The 22491-nt window shown below is 35.8% G+C and overlaps 1 protein-coding gene across 1 annotated transcript in view; it reads right to left on the reverse strand.

Annotated features, from left to right (window-relative positions):
- Positions 1 to 22491, reverse strand: part of TBC1D32 (TBC1 domain family member 32) — a 186107-nt gene that overhangs the window by 101609 nt on the left and 62007 nt on the right. The window contains exons 20-22 of the mRNA XM_045188724.2: positions 20317 to 20404; positions 18316 to 18434; positions 9124 to 9240 (exon numbers count right to left, since the gene is read on the reverse strand). Of these exons, the coding sequence (XP_045044659.2) occupies positions 9124 to 9240; positions 18316 to 18434; positions 20317 to 20404 (324 nt within the window). The remainder of the gene's footprint in view (positions 1 to 9123; positions 9241 to 18315; positions 18435 to 20316; positions 20405 to 22491) is intronic.

Genomic DNA, 22491 nt, shown 5'->3' on the forward strand with positions numbered 1-22491 from the left:
CACAAGAGACCCATCTCAGGACAAAAGACCTACACAGACTGAAAGTAAAGGGCTGGAGACAAATTTTCCAAGCAAACAGACAGAAAAAAAAAAAAAAAGCCGGGGTAGCTATACTCATATCGGAAAAAATAGACTTCAAAAAAAGGGCCATAAAGAGAGACCCAGGTGGTCATTTCATAATACTCAAAGGAAGAATCCACCAAGAAGACATAAATATTGAAAATATATATGCTCCCAACATAGGAGCACCCAAATACATAAAGAAAATCTTGGGGGACTCTAGAAAGACATTGACAGCAATACAATTATAGTAGGGGATTTCAACACCCCACTGTCAAAGATGGACAGATCTTCCAAAAAAAATATCAACAAAAATATTTTGGCACTGAACAATGCCCTAGATGAAATGGACTTAACTGATATATATATAGAGAGCTTTTCATCCCAAAGAAGCAAAATACACATTCTTTTCAAATGCACATGGAACATTTTCAAAGATAGACCACATGATAGGACACAAAGCAAGCCTCAACAAATTCAAGAAAATTGAAATCATATTAAGCATTTTCTCTGAACACAAGGGACTGAAACTAGAAACCAACCCCAAGGAGAAAAACCCAAAACACTCAAAATCATAAAGATTGAATAGCATGCTATTAAACAATGAATGAGTCAAGAACGAGATTAGGGAAGAAATCAAAAACTTTCTGGAAACAAATGAAAACGAACTCACAACAACCCAAAACTTACAGGACACAGCAAAGGCAGTCCTGAGAGGGAAGTTCAGAGCAATACAGGCCTACCTTGAAAAGAAAGAAACATTTCGAACAAACAACCTAACCCTACGCCTACAAGAACTCGAGGAACAACAACAAAGACAGCCCAGAGCAAGCAGAAGGAAGGAAATAACCAAGATCAGAGCAGAGTTAAATGACATAGAGACTAAAAGCACAATTCTAAGGATCAATAAATACAGGAGCTGGTTCTTTGAAAAGATAAAATCGACAAGCCCTTAACCAGGCTCATCAAGAAAAAAAGAGAGAGGATCCAAATAAACACAATTAGAAATGAAAGAGGAGAGATTACAACTGATATCACAGAAATACAAAGGATTATAAGAAATTACTACAAAGAACTGTATGCTAAGAAATTTGAAAACCTAGGTGAAATGGACACATTTCTAGAAAAATATAATCTTCCAAAACTGAATGAAGAAGCATAAAGCCTGAACAGACCATTAACAGCAGACGAAATTGAAGCAGTAATCAAAAATTCAACATAGTATTGGAAGTCCTACCAACAGCAATCAGACAAGAAAAAGAAATAAAAGACATCCAAATTGGAAAGGAGGAAATGAAACTGTTATTGTTTGCATATGACATGATAGTGTACATAGAAAATCCCATAGACTTTGCCAAAAAACTGCTCAACCTAATAAATGAATTTGGCAAAACAGCGGGATACAAAGTCAATATCTAAAAATCAAAGGCATTTTTGTATACCAACAATAAAACATCAGAAGCAGAAATCAGGAAAAAAATCCCATTTGATATAGCAAAAAGAAAAATAAAATACCTAGGAATAAACCTAACCAAGGAGGTAAAAGACCTGTACTTAGAAAACTACACAACACTGAAGAAAGAAACCATGGAAGACACAAACAAATGGAAACATATACCATGTTCATGGTTCGGAAGAATTAACATCATCAAAATGGCCGTACTACCCAAAGCAATTTATAGATTCAATGCAATCCCTATTAGAGTACCCATGACATATTTCACAGATATAGAGCAAACATTTCAGAAATTCATATGGAACCATAAACGACTCCGAATAGCAGCAGCAATTTTGAGAAAGAAGAACAAAGCAGGAGGGATCACAATACCTGATATCAAACTGTATTAAAAGGCCACTGTAATCAAAACAGCCTGGTACTGGCATAAAATCAGACAGATAGACCAATGGAACAGAACAGAGAGCCCAGAAATAAACCCAAGTCTCTACAGTCAATTAATTTTTGACAAAGGGGGCAGCAGTATAAAATGGAGTAAAAATAGCCTCTTCAACAAATGGTGTTGGGAGATCTGGACAGCTACGTGCAAAAAAATGAAACTTGAGCACCAACTTACACCATACACTAAATAAATTCAAGGTGGATACAAGACTTAAATATAAGTCGTGACACTATTAAAGTCATAGAGGAGAACATAGGCAGGAAAATCTCAGATATTTCACAGAGCAGTACTTTCACTGATATGTCCCCTAGAGCAAGGGACATAAAGGAAAGAATAAACAAATGGGATCACATCAAAATAAAAAGCTTCTGCATGGCTAAAGAAAACAGCACTAAATTACAAAGATAACCAATAGTACGGGAAAACATATTTACCAATGATACCTCAGACAAGGGCCTGATCTCCAAAATATATAAAGAACTCACACAACTCCATTCTAAGAAGACAAGCAACCCAATTAAAAAATGGGCAAAGGACTTGAACAGACACTTCTCCAAGGAGGATATACAGAGGGTCCAGAGACATATAAAAAGATGCTCAGTATTGCTAGCTATCAGAGAATTTTCTGACAGTATGGAATTTCCTCAGAAAACTAAAAATGGAACTGCTTTTTTTACCCAGCAATTCCACTGCTAGGATTATATACTAAGAACCCTGAAACACCAATCCGAAAGCACCTATGCACTTCAATGTTCATAGCAGCACAATTTACAATAGACAAGTACTGGAAGCAACCTAGGTGCCCATCAGTAAATGAGTGTATCAAAAAACTATGGTACATTTACACAATGGAATTCTACACAGCAGAAAGAAAGAAGGAGCTCCTCCCCTTTGTGACAGCATGGATAGAACTGGAAAGCATTATGCTAAGCGAAATAAGTCAGGCAGTGAAAGACAAATACCATATGATCTCACCTTTAACAAGAGCCTTCTCAACAAAACAAACAAATAAGCAAAATATAACCAAAGACACTGAAATTGAGAAAAGGCCGACAGTGACCAGAGAGGAGAGGGGAGGGAATTTCAGGGGAAAACGGTAAAGGGTTGGCAGGAGCAATTATAAAGGACACATGGACAATAATTGGGGGGGGAACGGGAGGGAGGTGGGGATGGCTGGGGGTTAGGCTGGGTTGGGGGAGGCAGAGAACTATACTTGAACAAAAATAAAATTAGAGGGGAAAAAAATTGAAAACAATGGAAAAAATAAATAAACTATCAAAAAAAGGGGGAAAAAATCTAGCAATATATACCGAAATTGTGTGTGAATTTACCTTTCAACCCAGTTACACCACTTCTAGAAGTCTAGCCCAAAGGCACTGTGGTAGGCAGAATTCCAAAATGGCCCCAAGATTCTCAGGTCTTAAACCCTATAACAGGTACCGTATTAATGAAAAGATTTTTGCAGATGTAATTAGTCCCAAATTATTTATATTTAAAATAGATAATCAGGATGGCCCTGATCTCATCACATGAACCACTGAAAAGCAATGTTCTCAGGCTGATCACAGGACAGGAAGTCAGAGACATACAAAGCATGAGAGGGATTTGATTTCAGAGAGATTCTTCCTTGCTGACACAGAAAGGGCCACAGGACAAAGCCCTGAACGCAGCCCAAGTGACAACCAGCAGGAAACCAGGTACTTTAGTCCTCCAACTATAAGAAATTAAACAACAATAATGAATTTGGAAGTGGATATTTCCCCAAAGCCTCCAGACAAGCACTGGCCATCACCTTGACTTCATACTCTGGGCAGGAAACACAGGCAACCAGTGCTGCACTTCTAGCCTACAAAACTGTGAGCTAATAAATGGTGTTACTTTAATTTGCTAATTTGGTAGCAATTTGTTGTGCAGCAATAGGAAAAAATGTATACACACTGGTGAGTACAATATAGTATAAGCCAAGGCTTTTAATTTTGGCATAATTTACAAGAGCAAAAAACTTAAATTTCCACCAGTAGACAACTGGTTGAATAAACCATAGCACATCCACACAATAGAATACTATGCAGAAGGATGTACTACAGTACTAAGTACTATAAAAAGGATGAGGAAGAGCTCTATATACTGCTAAAAAGTAATCTCAAAGATAATAGAAATTTTTTAAATGCAAAGAGCTGAATGGTGTTTATATCACACTATCTTTTATTTAAGAAATCTGGGGGAAAAGAAAATATGTTCTTTTCCAAAGGGACAGGAGATAAATTAAAAACTAATAAAAAATGTTAGCTATAAAGCAGAGCTACAGAATAAAACTTTCTGCAGCGATGGGAATGTTCTCTCTGTGCTGTCCACCATGGTAGCCATTAGTCACGTATGGCTTCATGGGCACTTAAAAACTTGAAATGTGGATAGAAGTTAAAGAAAATAAATTTTTAACTTTATTTATTTGTAAATAATCTAAAGTTAAATATCTACATGTGGCTAGTACCTATTATATTGAAAGCCAAATCCTATGGGAAAAGAAAAAATGGAATTAATATGTAAGAACATTCTGTGAATATACCTTTTATATATGGAAATTGCAATTTTTTCTATAATTTAAAAGAAAAAATTAAGACAAAAAAAGGAAAACAACCTATCTAAATTTCAAACATTCTGAAACAAACCTATTATTAAATTAGTGGCATAACTAGGCCAAGTAAAGCTTTACTTACTTCAAATGACTTTAAATCCCCAGTAGTATGTATTCTAAGGACAAAACTAACTGGAAAGAAATGTCAGGATGCATTCACTAATCTTATTTTGAAACTATTATATGTACATTATACAAAACAAGTAATTTGATTCATGCATTAGGAACCAAGTTTTTCAATGAAAGAGAAAAGAAATACAAGAAAAAATATCAATACAGGTTCATGATTAATTTTTCTCTTTAAAAAAATCTATTGTATTTTTCCCCTTGGCTATTCACTGAAAGGACTAGGAGTAATGATACTCCTAAAGAGTGAACATTCCTAGTACACAGGTTATAGTTTCTAAATTCCACTTCCTACCAAAAAAAACACAAAGATTCAAAGATGGCTGATTCCAGGCCTGAGCCAGAAAATGTATACAATAAGCCTGAAACATCTTATATAAGAAAGCAAAAAAACCCCAAAATATTAAACATTGATAAATACATGCCAAAAATGCTCAGTAGCCAAAGAAGGAATATCATGAGCATCAAAACAATAATTACTGCAAGGGACTGAAACATACCCAAGTAAAAACTGAAGTTCATAATGATAATAATAAATCTTTTGGAGATACTGAAGCACCAATTTATTACTCTAAAATTCATTTGAAAATAGAAAAATCAAGCATTTATTCTGCCATTTCTAAAAGAACTACATTTCAGGGTTTCCTTTATTAAATAATTCTAGTTACATAGAACATGAATGACTGAATCACCAATTTATACCTCTTTATGAAACAATGAATCACCAATTTATACCTCTTTATAAAACAATAACTCAGTAACCCAGGACAAATAATGCAGTTCCTCCAATAAATCAATGGCATGAAAACAAAAAGAACAAGAACTGTTTCAGAATAAAAGAGACGTAAAAGACATAATGACTGAATGCAACATGTGGACCTTGTTTGGATTTTGACCTGACCAACTGTAAAAAAAGGGCATCTTTGAGACAACGAAGGAAACTTCTATATCAACAACATATTAAATAACATTAACGGGTTACAGCTACATAATCTTTTATATATAATAAAAGTTTACAAGGTGGTAATTCAAACCAAAATAAAACCCAAAAAAGTCCTTATCAGTCAGAGATAAATATTTACGAATATATTGACATTAAACCCAAAATATGCTTTATAAATCTCCAGAAAAAGAATAGCGAGAGTAAAGGAGAGAAAACTGGAAAATAGTGGGGGAATATATGGAAAACAAGGTCAGAATATTGACAAAAGCTAATGTCTACTGGTTGATATATGGGAGTTCATTATACTATTTTTTAATATAATGTGTTGGCCAAAAAGTTAGTTAGGTTTTTTTCCATGAGACGGCTCTGGTAGCACTTAGTTGTCTTTAACTTCATTTGAAACAATTTTGTTAGATCATATTGTAACAGCTGTCATATCGGCATGAATTTTTTAAAAACTTACCAAAAGTCATAAATTTTTGTATAGCCATTTTTTTATTGTTGTTCAAGTACAGTTGTCTCCATTCTCCCCCAACTACTCTCTCTCAACCACCCACCTCCCACCCTCAATCCTACTCCCCTTTGGCTTTGTCCATGTGTCCTTTATACAGGTTCCCTGACAACCCTTCCCCTTTCCCCCCCCCCATTATCCTCCCCCCTCCTCCCCTCTGGTTACTCTCAGTTTGCTCTTATTTCAATGTCTCTGATCACATTTTTGCTTGCTTGTTTGTTTGTTTTTTTGGTTAGGTTCCACTTACAGGTGAGATCATATGGTATTTGTCCTTCACTGCCTGGCTTATTTCACTTAGCAGATAACCATTTTAATATTGATGATGGAAGAAAATACCCAACATTTTTGGCATATTATGCCAAAAGATAAAACCACAACTGAAACACACAAAAAGATTTGTGTAGTGTGTAAAGAAGATGCTGGGACTGATCGAACGTGTCAAAAGTGGTTTACAAAGTTTTATGCTGTTGATTTCTTGCTGGATGATGCTCCAGAGTCAGGCTGACCAGTTGAAGTTGATGGGGATCAAATAGAGACATTAATTGAGAACAATCAAAGTTATGCCACATGGAAGATAGCTGACATACTCAAAATATCCAAATCAATAAAGTCATTGGTGAAAATGAAAAATGTGTCTCTTATTTTACAGGAAAAAAACTAATGCACTCTTTGGCCAACCCAGTGAGTTTGAAAATGTCCACAAAATAAAGAAAGCACACACATTCATGAATATGTGTACACATACAGAGACACACATACACACAAAGACACACACACATACCATACTTCACTATTACTTCCTACAGTTCTTGCCATCATGGGACTTCCAAAGAAAATAAAAAGTTACTGAATTAAATCCTGAATAAAAGAGCTAAGAAGGACCCAAGTCACTAAAATTCTAGGCCTAGCCAAAAACAAATAAGTAAACAGTGATGGTTCTGAGAACCAACCATGCTCATAGTAGCAAAAAAAGAAGAAAAAATACCACTTGTTAGGCATTCAGGGCAAAAGACAAATAAGACACAGTTCCTCTCCTCGTGGATCTTCTGGTCTATTAGGAGAGACAATGGAAAAATAGTATAAAATAATGTGACATATGCTTTATTCATGGACAAGGTGTTCTCTATGAGAGTCCATTAAGAGGAACCCACTAGAACAGTGGCCAGGAAGGAAGGACTGAAAAGACTTCACAGAAGGAGTAAAGCTAGAATAAGTCCTAATGAATGAGGAGCTGCAATCTAACCAAACAGCAAGGTTATGTACCTTCCAGACTTCAGAGAAAGAAAGAAACTTCTCCAAAAAATGTGGGGGTTAGAGAGTAGAAAGTAGGATGGAAAAAAGAGGCTTTGAGAAAAAAGGAAAAGCTGAATGCCATCAAAGAATATGGACTTTGTATGGAGGCAAAGGGAAATCAGCAGACTCTAAGCAACAGAATGACTGCATCTGGTTTTCATTTTTAAAGGACGGCTTTGAGGATAAATTATAGGTTAAGACTGGAAGAAAAATAGCAGTTAGAATCCCACTGAAGTAATTTAGCAAAAAATGAGGGTCTGAGCTAAGGTGGTCTTAACAGGAATAGAAAAATAAATAAGATGAAGTTATTAAAGAGGTAAAAATCTATGAATGATAATTCATTGCATCTACAGAAGGAGGATGGTACCATTGGCTGAGATAAAAACATAAGAAATAGAATAAATTTAGGATAGAGAAAACACTATAATTAATTGTGCGTACAATAAAACTAAGATGCGCATGAGTTTTCCGGATATCCATCATCTCGCAGAATCTGGGCATAGATCTGGCAGTGAGTGAGTGGCACGGGTCAGAGAGCTGTCAGTGCACAACTGAAGCCAAGGGACTGGATGAAATCAGCCTGGAGGACACAAGACAGAGGGAAAGAAAAGTCCACAAAGGAGACCATGTGGGAAGAGATCAGAGAAGCTGGGAGAAAACCAGCAGTACCACAACCCTAGAAGAGAGTGACAACAAGGAAGGTTGGATCAACTGTGCCAAATGCCACAAGGTGACAAATTAAGTTAAAGGACAGACAGGTACATGAATGGCTAATTATAAAACTACTTAAGAAGTATCATGATACAAGTAAGCACAAGTTAAAATTGGAACACTTCAAGGAATGGAGGATATAAAATAAAAGTGGAGTGATAGAAGTACCTATCTTTGTATTTTACTCAGGTAAAATATCAAAAATTTCCCATAGTAGAGAAAGTTTTTGAAAATTAAACTGTTTAGAGTTAACAAGAACTAAAAATATTCAAGAGAGCAAAACTGTGTTAAAAAAAAAAAAAAAAAAACCCTACTACCACACTGGACAAATGGTCATAAAAACAAAATATAAAGATTAATAATGGAATTTCAGTATTAACCAAATAATTCTTTACTAATGCATATATATTTATATGTATATATGTGTGTTAACTCATAAACTTACCCAAAGATGAGGAACTAAATATCTCTGGGTGATAAAAACAAGATACCAGTCTGGGAGTGTGATTATGAAATAAATCTCAAAGGAAATAAATATGTATATACTGCCCTCAAGGGGCAGTTAATATGTAGTTCATAACAATACAAGGAGAAAATACATTGCACTCCTTGAATACAATTTATCCCTAATTATCCTAGCCAATGAAGGAGCAACACTGGTGTGACTAATAACATAATAAGTCATCTAAAATTCATTCATACACATATTTTATTTTCCAAATCTCTCTCCTTGTTGGGGAGTGTTGACCTTGTCACAACTGTTAGGAGGCCTAGATCAAAGGTTCCCTTCACAAATGATTCACAAGTTGATATTCCATGGGTAAACAAATCAGTCTTTAAGTGCCATTAAATAGCATTCCTTTTTTTACTGTCAAATTGCATTTTTACTACAAAGTTCCGAAAGTATCATTTATAAAAGAGAAAAATTAAAAAGAAAATTACTTACGATAATACATGTGGGAACTTCACGAAGAGAATATTCTGCTTTATTAGGCAGATCTTGATTGCCTACCAGCTCATAAATAGCAGGATAGGATAAGAAGTTCACCAGTGCTAGAAAAGACTAGGGGAGGGAGAAGGAAAAGTCATTTAATAAGTTCATTTTTTTAAACCACATCCACAGAAGAATCATTAATGTAAAGTTTTATAGCAGTATGACTGTAGGATTAATTTTTTTTAATAAACCTAATTAATCCACATAAATTTGAAATACATACATATAATAAGTACAAAATAGTTAATTAACATGAACAATAATGTATATGTTGACAATGCATATCTGTTGTAATTAGTTGAATATTGGAAAATACTTTAAAATATCATGTATCTCTTGAAAAGTTTTGTTCTGACAAAAAAAAAAGATCCATCTTTCTCATTCTTTGCATGTGTTATATCTGATGTATAAGAAAATATTAGTGAATAATACTTAGGGACTTTGGAGCAAGATGATAAATTTTATATATTCTTTACTTATATCACAAAGTCATCTTTATTCTTTAACTACATTCACTGGAAATCCAACTAATTTAATTATAATTAATTTTAAAAAGCTAAGGCTTTTCCTATCAAAAGTAGCTCATTTTCTGGCACAATCTTTCCAAGTTAATCTCCCCATGAAATTTTTAAGCCCCCACTCTCATTTTGTCTTAAAGACAACCTGAATATTTTTCTTAGGCACATTTCCGTCTTCTGAGCCCCTATACAAAAGCATTCAGTGGTTCCCATCACTAAACATCAAAACTAACTCCTTAATGTGACTTTCAAGGTACTTCACTAATTGACCCTTTCTTCTCTTCACAGGCTCAAAAGCCTCATTTCCCATTAATCCTCAGCATGAAATCACTACTTCAATCAAACCTGCCTGTGGTCTTCTTCAAGTGACTGCCACATAAACTTTCCTTGCCTACCAACATGCTCCTCCTTCCTCTCACATACTCATTATCCCACTTCATAAGCTTCCACAACGGTTTTGTTCTAGAAGCCTTTCCAATTAACTCTATCCACATCTAGAAGCCCTGTGTTTTGCCAATACATACATGACAGGGGTTTTTTGTATTAATTGTACTTATTCATAAGTATTAATGTTCCTGTTTGTTGTTTTTAAATTTTTTTACCAGGCTCAGAAAATTTAAGAATCAAATTGAGAATTTTCACTAGAGTCGGAACATTGAGAAAATTAAAAAGAAGAATTCATCCAATCTCTCATTTAATAAATGGGAAAACTTAAAAACCAGAGAACTGAAGTGACCTGGCCAAAGATACACAATCAGAAAGTTGGTCATAAAACTAATCTGTATTTGCTTATTTCCAGGCTAAGTTTACTCAGTAAAAATCGCTATAAAATCATCAGACATTATTTAACAGCATCACCCTTGCTCCATAGGCCATGCTTGAGGACCTGGAAGGTACAATTCATTTCATAATTTTTCCCTTAATATTCCAAAAGCAATATTACTTAACAGTAGCTAATTCACACACACTGGTTTTTAACAAATGCTGCCTGCCATAGGATGAAAAATGAACTCACATCAAAATTTTCCTTTTTCCCATAAATATTCCATAAAATGAAGATGAAATTTCTAACCAATTCTAAGAAGAAAATAATATACTTATGGTTTAAAATGTGTATCTATTTAGATAGTAATAACATTAGCATAAAGTAGAATAAATTTAATAGCATAGTAGCCATTTAATTAATGCCTAATTAAAGATAACACTATGCTAAAAGCATGCAGTATAGAGGAGGGAAAAAAACAGATGTGAAGGAAAGGATGTTTTAATAATATGTCTATTAATTATATATAAAATGAACTATACCAAAACTACAGAGACATAGCCATACATAGAAACACTGTAAAAATTCACTAATCACCAGGGTGTTGACTAGAAAAGTGGATTAAAACAGATGTCATAACAGTTTTATTTTAATCAAATTTATCATAAAATATAAGCTTTAAATGCTTTACAATTTGAATATACAAATATTTCATAAATGTCCTTAATATTAATCCAGTAATAAGTAGATACTGTCAAAAATAAATATTTTATGTTTAAAATCTTTCCCATCTATTATAACCAGATTATTAAAAAAACTTAATAAATGTCCTTTTCGACAACTTACACTATCCATAAAAATATGTGATCTTTACAAATCACATTTATCAATATGATATTGAGGGCTTTTATATGATTTACACAAGAAAATTCCTTTGGTGTTTATGGAGCTTCCTCCACCTAAGAAATAAAACAATGTGGACCACATAATAGAATCATAACTGCTGACACACTACTCTAAAGTTATGTAGAACCCTAGGTGAAAACAATTCAGTAATTGTATTTGAACTAAAACTACCTAAACAATATTTTTAAGAAACTTAAGATTTCATCAGCTTGTTTCTAGCAGAAAGAAATCCGTTTCTGTCCCAGTGAGCATTTGTGACAGACCCTGGCACACTGAGAAACGGTGATGTGCTGAGCACTCCCAGAACTCAAGAGAATATTAAAATGCAATCACTGGTTACCACAAACATAACCGACAATGTTAGTAACCCTGAAATGTATGTTAGCATAAAGCATAATTCTGTTTCACTGATGTTTTGAAGAATGGGATTCAGTGTTGCAATGACAAGTAGTGCAAGGTCAAAAGTTTTATATATTTTAAGACTACAGCATAAAATTAAACCTAAAGCCAAGAACTTTTTCTTAAGAATTCAAAATCCGTCAGGCTGATAATGATCATCCATTCACTAATTTACTGATTCGAAATATTTTAATGCCAGCTTATTATCAGCAATTGTGCCAGAAGCTAAGAATAATAATATGAATGAAACAATGGTCTCTGCCCTCAAGGACTCACAGTGTAGTACAGGACAAATACCCTATGAGATGATCTAAAACAGTGCCCTAACTGACCTGATGCTGTTGTACTACTGAGTGGGAGGATATTAGGGGGGTGACACTATATAGCAAAGCAGGGAGAAGTGAGGGAGAGCACTGCAGAGGTAGCAGAAGTAGGTAGAGGTGCTATGTTAATTAGCTCTATCTTTATCATTTTGGAAAAAGAGAGAACATACATAGTGTTTTCAGAAAGTAGTGGGAATTATATTGTACATATTAAATACAGTGCTATGAAGGAAAATGGTTTTGAAGGTAGACAAAACTGGGAGAAAAAAACAAATCAGAATTTGGAAGTTCTAAGAATGACAAAGTATCAGTTATACTTATCATATCAGACATGTATTTTTAAAGTGTTTAATGGAGTAATCAGAAAGTGATTCAAAGGCAAATTTTCTCTTTGTTTTTGGATGAGAAAATCAAACTATTTTCAAATTTACATTTTTTAATTTAAATTTATTTTTTATTGCTATTCAATTATAGCTGTCTGCATTTTCTCTCCACTCCTCCACCCCACCCCAGCCAAACCCAACTCCCTACCCCACCTCCACCCTCCCCCTTGGTTTTGTCCATGTGTCCTTTATAGTAGTTCCTGAAAACCCCTCTCCCCACTCTCCCCTCCCCACCCCCCTCTGGTTACTGTTAGATTGTTCTTAACTTCAATGTCTCTGGTTATATTTTGTTTGCTTTTTCCTTCTGTTGATTATGTTCCACTTAAAGGTGAGATCATATGGTATTTGTCCCTCACCGTCTGGCTTATTTCACTTAGCATAATGCTCTCCAGTTCCATCCATGCTGTTGCAAAGGGTATAAGCTCCTTCTTTCTCTCTGCTGCGTAGAATTCTATTGTGTAAATGTACCATAGTTTTTGGATCCACTCATTTGCTGATGGGCACTTAGGTTGCTTCCAGTACTTGGCTATTGTAAATTGTGCTGCTATGAACATGGGAGTGCATAGGTTCTTTTGGATTGGTGTTTCAGGGTTCTTAGGGTATAATCCCAGCAGCGGAATTGCTGGGTCAAAGGGTAGTTCCATTTTTAGTTCTCTGAGGAAATTCATACTGTTTTCCATGGTAGCCTCACCAGTCTGCATTCCCACCAACAGTGCACTAGGGTTCCCTTTTCTCCGCATCCTCTCCAACATTTTTTGTGGATTTGTTTATGTTGGCCACTCTGACCAGTGTGAGGTGGTAGCTCGTTGTGGTTTTAATTTGCTTCTCTCTGATGGCTAGTGATGCTGAGCATCTTTTCATGTGTCTCTGGACCCTCTGTATGTCCTCCTTGGAGAATTGTCTGTTCAAGTACTTTGCCCATTTTTTAATTGGGTTGTTTGTCTTCCTGGAGTGCAGTCGTGTGAGTTCTTTCTATATTTTGGAGATCAGACCCTAGTCTGAGGTATCATTGGCAAATATGTTTTCTGAAACTGTTGGTTCTCTTTGTATTTTAATGCTGTTTTCTTTAGCCATGCAGAAGCTTTTTATTTTGATGAGGTCTCATTTGTTTCTTCTTTCCTTTATGTCCCTTGCTTTAGGGGATGTGTCGGTGAGGATGTTGCTGTGTGGAATGTCTGAGATTTTCCTACCAATGTTTTCCTCTAGGACTTTTATGGTGTTATGACTTTTAAGTCTTTTATCCACCTGGAATTTACTTTTGTGTATGGTGTAAGTTGGAGATTGAGTTTCATTTTTTTGCATGTAGCTGTCCAGCTCTCCCAACACCATTGTTGAAGAGGCTATTTTTACTCCATTTTATGCTCCTGCTTTCTTTGTCAAATATTAATTGACTGTAGAGACTTGGGTTTATTTCTGGGCTCTCTGTTCTGTTCCATTGGTCTATGTGCCTGTTTTTATGCCAGTACCAGGCTGTTTTGATTACAGCGGCCTTGTAATGCAGTTTGATATCAGGTATTGTGATCCCTCCTGCTTTGTTCTTCTTTCTCAAAATTGCTGCAGCTATTCAGGGTTGTTTATGGTTCCATATGAATTTCTGAAATGTTTGTTCTATATCTGTGAAATATGTCATGGGTACTGTAATAGGGATTGCATTGAATCTATACATTGCTTTGGGTAGTATGGACATTTTGATGATGTTAATTCTTCCGATCCATGAACATGGTATATGTTTCCATTTGTTTGTGTCTTCCTTAATTTCTTTCTTCAGTGTTGTGTAGTTTTCTGAGTACAGGTCTTTTACCTCCTTGGTTAGGTTGATTCCTAGGTACTTTATTCCTCAAATATACTTTTTCACATCTTTCCAATCTGTATGCCTTCTATTTTTTTCTTGCCTCATTGCACTAAGACCTAATAAAATATTGAAAAGCGCTAAGAGTAAACAAATTTTATGTTCAATATTTCACCATTAAATGTTGACGATGTATGTTTTTCAACAATAGCACTTACCAGATTGATGATTAAATCTGATGAGTTTTTATAAATGGGTATTAAATTTTCTCAAACACTGTTTCCATATCTATTGAAATCATTATATAAGTTTTCTCTTTATTCTGTCAATATGGTAAAGTCGAATTTCATTTTAGAATGTTAACCCAACTTTGTATGTTTGGGATAAACCCACTTGATTATATTAAATGGTCCTTTCACATAGTGCTAGATATAATTTGATAGTTTGTTAAATATTTTAAGTCTATACTCACCAGAAATATTAGTCACTAAGTTTATTTTTTAGAAACATTTGTCTGGTTTCCATGTTGAGGTTATGCTGGCATAACATAAGTTAGAAACTGATTCCTCTGCATCTGTTTTCTGAAAGAGTGTGTGTGTGTCGGGGATTAGTGTTCTTTCTCCCATAAAAGTTTCGTATAATTCACTGGTGAAAAACTGTCTGGTTTTCTTTGCAGGAAGGGTTTTTTCTTTTCTTTTTTTTTAGAAATTTTATTTTCCATCAACCTTACTTCCATATTTCCATTCTTTTTTCTTTTTATTTTTATTTATTGTTGTTCAGTTACAGTTGTCCCACCTTTCTCCCATTGCTCACCCCTACCATGTCCCCCCGAGTCCCGAAGTCAATCCCCCTATCATCTGTGCCAATGAATCCTCTATTCATGTTCCTTTGCTTGCCTCTTCCTCTTTTTTCCCACTATCCCCCTCTCCCCTCCTCTCTGGTCACCATCAACTTGTTATTTATTTCCAAGTCTCTAGTTCTATTTTGCTTATTTGTTTGTTTTGTTGGCTAGGTTCCAGTTACAGGTGAGATCATATGGTATTTGTCTTTGATTGCCTGGCTTATTGCTTATTTCACTTGGCACAATGCTTTCCAGGTCTACCCATGCTGTTGTGAAAAGTAGGAGTTCCTTTTATCTTTCTGCTGCATAGTATGCCATTGTGTATATGTACCACAGTTTTTCGATCCACTCATTGACCAGTGGGCACTTAGGCTGTTTCTACCACTTGGCTATTGTAAATTGTGCTGCTATGAGCATTGGGGTGCACAGGTTCTTTTAAATTGGTGATTCAGGATTCTTAGGGTATAGTCCCAGCAGTCAGCTGCATCACAAGGCAGTTCCATCATTAGTTTTTCGAGGAAATTCCATAGTGTTTTCCACAGCAGCTGCACCAGTCTGCACTCCCACCAACAGTGCACTAGGGTTCCCTTTTCTCCACAACCTCGCCAGCACTTGTTGTTCATTGATTTGTTTATGATGGTCATTCTGACCGTGTGAAGTGGTATCTCATTGTGGCCTTAGTTTGCATCTCTGTAATGGCTAGTGATGCTGAGAATTTCCAGTCTGTTAAGAGTTTGTAGAAGAACAGCTTAAGACCACTCAGTGGTTTTTCCTACCTACTCAGTGGCCTGTACAGTGGGAGCTGCAGCCCCGTCTTCAGTGGCAGCTGAGTCTTCAGTAGGAAACCGCTGAATAGGCACAGAGGACACCTGCGCCTTCAGACCAGTCTGTGACCTCAGGCTGGGCAGCAGTGGACTCGGGAGCCAGAGCAGACCACGCACCCTGAAATTCTTACTTAGTCACGGACTTTTCAGCAGCGGCCTGCTCTTCCTTTTCATTGTTGTCAGGATCTCCGTAGAAGTAGAGATCAGGCAGGACTTCCCGTGGGTGTTCACGGGAGATGGTGCCACACATGTGTAGCACTTCCGGGGGCCAGCAAGCAGCACATCAGACCCACTGAGTAGCCCCCTTGTGGTTGCCAGGTTGGCAATGTCCACAAAGCTCAGAGGAGAGTCTGTGTGACACAGAGCAATGATGGTCAGGTTGACATAAGATGCCTCTGTGAGGGGCTGGTGGTCAGCCCTGGGATCAGTAACCATAGAAGTCTCGGCTTCCAGAAGGCTGCCAGGGTCTGGTTAGTGAGCGTTCCAAGAGTGAAGTGCCTGGCGATGGGGGTGACTGCAGTGGCAGCAGCAAACTTCAGCGCAGCTTCCTGCACGGGGTGACACTGACAGCAGCGGGATTTTCAGTGGCAACAATGGCAGGAGCCACAGGCAGAAGCCCCTCCCAGGTTCTCTTCAGATTTGTGGTGTAGATGCCGCCACCTTTCCTTTTGCAGGTGTGCTGTTCCACTTGGAAGTCAAGGTTGGTGCCACCTGAATGGGTTCTTGCTGCAAGGAATGTGAGGACACCCTCCTGCTTCATTTGCAGGACATCAAGGTCTCCGAACATTGTGACAGTTTCTGTTTAAGCTATGTGGGAACCGAGAACAATACTGTATGGTTCCCTCTCTGGGGAGTGCAGAAAAGCTCTTTGTGGGAAGCTTTTTGATAATGAATTAAATTTCTTTAACCAATACATAGCTATTTAGATTTTCTATTTTATATTAGGTCAATTTTGGTAAGCATATATTTTTAAAGATTTTATTTATTTTTAGACAGAGGGAAAGGAAGGGAGAAAGAGAGGGAGAGAAACATCAATGTGTGGTAGCCTCTTCAATGTGTGGTTCCCCTACTGGGGACTTGGCCCATAACCCAGTAGTAAAGTGCCCTGACTGGGAATCGAACCGGCAACCCTTTGGTTTGCAGGCCAGCACTCAATCCACTGAGCCATACAGCCAGGGTGGTAAGAATATTTTTTTAATCCTCATCCATGGATATACTTCTTGATTTTAGAAAGAGGGTAGAGAGAGAGAGAGATATCAATGTGAAAAAGAAACATCAATCAGTTGCCTCCTATATGGACTCCAACTGGGTATCCAACCCACAACCTAGGTATATGCTCTGAGCACAGATCAAACCCACAACCTTTTTGGTGTATGGGATGAAGCTCAAAACAACTGAGCTACCCAGCCAGGACAGTAAGCACAGTAAGGAGAGTAAGTCTTAAGAAGTCTGCCAATTTTATCTCAGTTGTTGAATTCATGGCATAAAGCCAATCATAATATCCCCTTAATGTTCTTTAATACCTGTGGGATCTTCCGTAGAGCACCAATACTCGCCCTTGAGCAAATATGCAAATATCCATTACATCTAGAATGTCAAGCAGTATCATTCTTTTCATCTGTATTGACTCCCCTCCATTTTTTGTCTGTTTTTTGCTACTCACAAAAAACAATTGATTTTTAAGTTATGTTTAAGTTATTTTTTCCTGAGTTTGTATTTTCCCCTGGAGGGAACTAGTTTACCAGTACAGAAAGCACACTTCTATTCTGTGTTTTAATTTTGATAATTTTGTGATACCACTCAATGAAAATTCCCCAGGCAACCATAAAGTGAAAGTCAGCAATCATCATTTCTTTTAAGTAAAATTTGGAGAACATGTTAAATACATAAAAGCCACTGAATTATAATAGAACATTGTGTGGGTGCTTAAGAGTTTGTTTGTTTGTTTGTTTGTTTTGCTACATTACTCTGAATGATGGCATCCTCTCTCTGTCTATACCTTCTTCAAATATTCCCCAAAAGTTTCTATTATATTTGAGGTCAAAGGCCTCCTTACTTGTTTTATTTTGATTGGTAGGTTTTTGTTTCAGGGTTTTTACATGTTTGCTTATTCTGTGACATGTCTTGGTGAGTATTACTCTTTATTAAGAAAGAAAATTTATAATAAAATATGTAAAAACAACATCCTTCCAAACATGTCTCACAGAGAACACTAGTATTTCTACCATTCACTAAATTTATTGTGAATTTTTTTTAATTTGAAAATTAAAAAAAAAGAGAGAGAGGAAAGAAAAACATTAGGAAAGGCTTCTGACTGTAATTGAATAAAGTATGGGTAAATTAATTTCTGAGACACACACTTAAAGCCTGTACATTATTAGATAAAATCATTCCTTACCTTTTGACAGCTTTGGTCAATAGGATCCACTGGGGTAGCTCTGGGATGGGTTACTCTAACATCATCTCTTCCACATTCCAGACTGGCCCATAATTCAGTTATGAGTGCATTAACAAACCCTAAAAATAATTATTTTACACCATATTTATAGTATGCTATTTCTTTGGATTATATAGGAAAGATACAATTATTCCTCAGACAAAACTGGTCCACACTGACCAAAGACACATAATTACCTCTAAACTTGGTAGAAATTATATTTGCTAGTTAATATGCTTTTATACTTCATTATCATAATACTGTGTACTGATGAAATTCTGAAAGATTATTTTCCTTTGAACTGAATTTTGAGTCCCAGATTTTGTCCTCTAGACAATAACATCTCTGAGCATGTTTTTTGAAAAATAGTAAGGTTTACACGTTACTCAGCAAATGAGCCAACACTGAAAGGCAGACTGAAAGTGGGGTGTGTGTGTGCAGAAGGAGGTATTAGGGGGCAGGGTAGGCATCTGAATAGTGTAGGTTCCCTTACTGTAATTGTTTTTTTGTAATTCCATGTTTTTAAGAGTTCTCCATTTTACACAACGCTTGGCTCCGTACAGTCTTTAAATTCTCATGAGTCAGATACTACATATCTGAATGAAAGTGATTATTAAGTTCCTTTATGAAGAATCATATCATATAAAAACATGTAAAACAGAACGTCTAATTATCACATCAGTAATTTTATAATAAAAACATCTGAGGAGAAAGCATCCCCTAGATAGAAAAATGAATTCAGAAGAATATGCTGAAATTGAGACTATGATGGTTCAAACTACAAACCTGACAGTTTATTGGTGCATGTCCTTAGAAAACTCCCTACACTTCTCGGGGCATCAGTTCCCCCATTAGAAAACTGAAATCGAGCCACATTCCAGGGCTGCTATGAAGTTTAAATGGGATCTTATCTGCTGAGTTCCTAACATCTTACCTAAGACACCATAGGGTGTCTATCATATCTAAGAACTCAAAGGGTGTTAATCTTCTCTCCTTTGTCCTATGAAAAATTACATCGAACTTTCTCATGAAAAGTTTGGTATTATGAGGTTCAGAAGTTTAATAACTTGATCAACAGGGAAACATGAGATAAATCCAAATGCTTTCATCCATGTGCCCTGAGTACTAAATAAACTGGATTGTATTCTGAGTAAAAAAAAAAAAGTGGTTCAGTTTAGGACAACTTCTGCCAGAAATTATGTTTCATAATACAAGTAGCCCAAATTAGTTCAGCCAAAAATATTCAAAATATGCTATAGGAAAGTATTTTATTTAAAAAGAGACTCAATAGTGATCACTTATGTTATGATTTATCAATTATAACCCATGAAAAATATAATCACAACATCTCTATTAGAGATGACATCTTGTCTCCAGTTCAGGGATCAGATAATCTTAAGATATAATATCTTTAATTCCCAATATTTGAACTTCTTAGAAATCCAATCCACAGTGGATGGATGACACATGCTGACTGCAAACTGCAAAGATAGTGGTGAAAGTTAAGTGGCAAGAGGGAAGCTTTCAAGAAAGGAAGAGAAGAAAGGGAGTAAGGAATGGCACATGTAAAAACTATTATGATTGTAAATTTTGATGCATACACAAGCTGCTGAAACCGAGCATTAAGAAATCTTAGATGCAACTGTACCAAGAGAGAGGATGATACCCTTTCAATTTATGATGAGGGCAACTTCTTAAAGCATCAAGTATTTCTCAGTTTAGTTCATTATGTGCCATTGTTCTGATTTGTATATAATTCACAGGAAAAGAAAATTCCCAGTGGGATTTCATGGACAACAAGAGATAAAAAGGAAGCCCTGTAACTTACTTTTACCCAAGGCCTACCTTGGAAAAAATATTTTTAGAGTAATATCCTGATACTTGACCATGCCAGTTAAATTTTTCATCAGATTGCTCATTTCATTTAAATAATTATAATTCTCAGTGAATGGAAAAACGTACCTGACTTTTGCAGTGCTATTGCACCTGCTGCTGTTGCGGCTACTTGAGTAACCAGAACCCCACAGTCGAACTTTTTATGCCTGCTAATCTAAAAACATAAATAAGGAACGACAGTGAGACACAGGAAAACCCAGCATGCTAGTGTTTTACTTGCATGTTACATGGGGAGTTACTGATTTTTTAAATTAGAACACTAGACATCAGTTCAAGTAAAGATAACAAGAGCAGCAAAAACAAACTCAGAAACTATAACAATGAGTTAACACTAAGGTAATATTTTTGACAATTTTATTTCAGACTTAGGTTCTGGTCCCAACCTGGGAACTGAGTAACTTTTCAACCTTGAACAAGTCACTTCTCTCTCTAGGTCTAAGACTCTTCATACACAAAATAAGGGACTTTGACCAGATGTCAAGTAACATTCCTTCCAACTCTAAATTCTATTACCTTAATGTTTAATTCTTTAGATTGGTTCTTCAATTATAAATTTCCTCATTAATAAATTTATATTGGCTGCCAGTTTTTTTTAAGCTGTTTGATTATTTAAAAGTTTTTTTAAAGCTGTTTGATTACTCTTCAGTAACCAAAAGTACAATGGTCTCTTCTTACAAACGACAATTATTTGTAGAGGTAATGTTTTTTTCCCCAAGGAAGGGAATTTTATACATAAAATATGCACTAACAAAGAATGTTCATCATTAATATACAGCTTTCTAAACACTGTTACAGAATACCTTACATAATTTGATATTTCACAAAGAGATTACACATATATTCATGGTAATAAGTACAGAAGTGAATATCTCTCTTAGCAGAAATCAGAATAAGGAAATAACAAAGTCTTTCTCAGACTTTGGCTAACATCAGATTGGCTACCATTTCTAACTTACATTTTTTCAACATATCATTAACAGAATCCATTTTAATCAAAATTTTAAAATATAAACTGTATATTCAGTCTTAAGGACAAAGGAAAAAAGGAGAGAGAAACTGAAGGCCATGGGAAATAGGTTACTGTCTTCATTTCTGCTACGTTTTTTTCATTGCTTTCCTTCTTCCATTCTTATTACTCATATTTTCTATTTTCTTTAATTTACCATCCATTAGTTCTACAATTAGATAACATAGAGGTAAACAAGATAAATGACTATCTTTTTACACCTGCTTTCCTCCACAATAACTGCAAAAACACCTTACTCAACTCCCCTCACTGACCCTGCCGATTCAGACATAAGTAACCTTGGAAATTCCCAGATTCACAATAAGTACTGAAGAGGTAGGGGCAGAAAAAGAAAACACAGAGAAATTAGAGATGCTTTGCTAAACAAGATGCAGATTTGAGGGACACTGTAAAATACAAATCTAAGTTCTAGTCTTACTCTGTCAGTTACCAGAGCACAAGCAGATCATTTATCGAACCTGGGTCTCTACTTTCTCTTCAGCAAAATTAAGGATATGGCCTAATTGCTTTCTTACATGGTAAGCAAGGATCTGAATTTTCAAAAAATGTTATGAATAGCATAAAGCACCATGGAAATAGTATAATAACTTACAAGGTTATAAGTTTCTGAGGTCTAGGAAACAATATCTTCTATTTTAACCATGAGTGTGGTACAAAGGAAGACAAGATAGTCCTGAAATTTATAAATGTAAAAGAGGACACCTAGTCATAGGTGCATTATCACAAGCGTAAAAGCTGTCTGCATGGTTTCATGTATCTGAATGATAAAGAAAAATGCCTTGGAATTGCTTGAATATTTTTAAAAATGTAAAAAACAAAATGAAAACTCAAATGGTTAACTAGTACACAGATTCAAACTCACCAGCAGAGAAATTCAAACTGAAACAACACAGTTTCCTCCCACCTTCTCTCTGGTTACTGTCAGATTGTTTTAATGGGGGGGAAGTGTGGAGGGTTTCCAGGAACAACTATAAAGGACACATGGACTAAACCAAGGTGGGGTGGAAGCAGGGGAGGGAGGTGGGGACAGCTGGGGTGGGGGGCAGTGGTGGAGGGTAAATGCAGACAACTGTACTTGAACAACAATAAAATAATTGTTTTTAAAAAAGACATTCTCCACTACCTGCTTTAATAAATTATTTTACACTAAGAATGCATAAGTATTATATTTTTGATTGAATAAAAGTTTGTTTCTTCTCAAAAAACAAAAAAGA

Source organism: Desmodus rotundus, chromosome 11 (assembly GCF_022682495.2).
Source record: "Desmodus rotundus isolate HL8 chromosome 11, HLdesRot8A.1, whole genome shotgun sequence".
Taxonomy (NCBI): domain Eukaryota; kingdom Metazoa; phylum Chordata; class Mammalia; order Chiroptera; family Phyllostomidae; genus Desmodus; species Desmodus rotundus.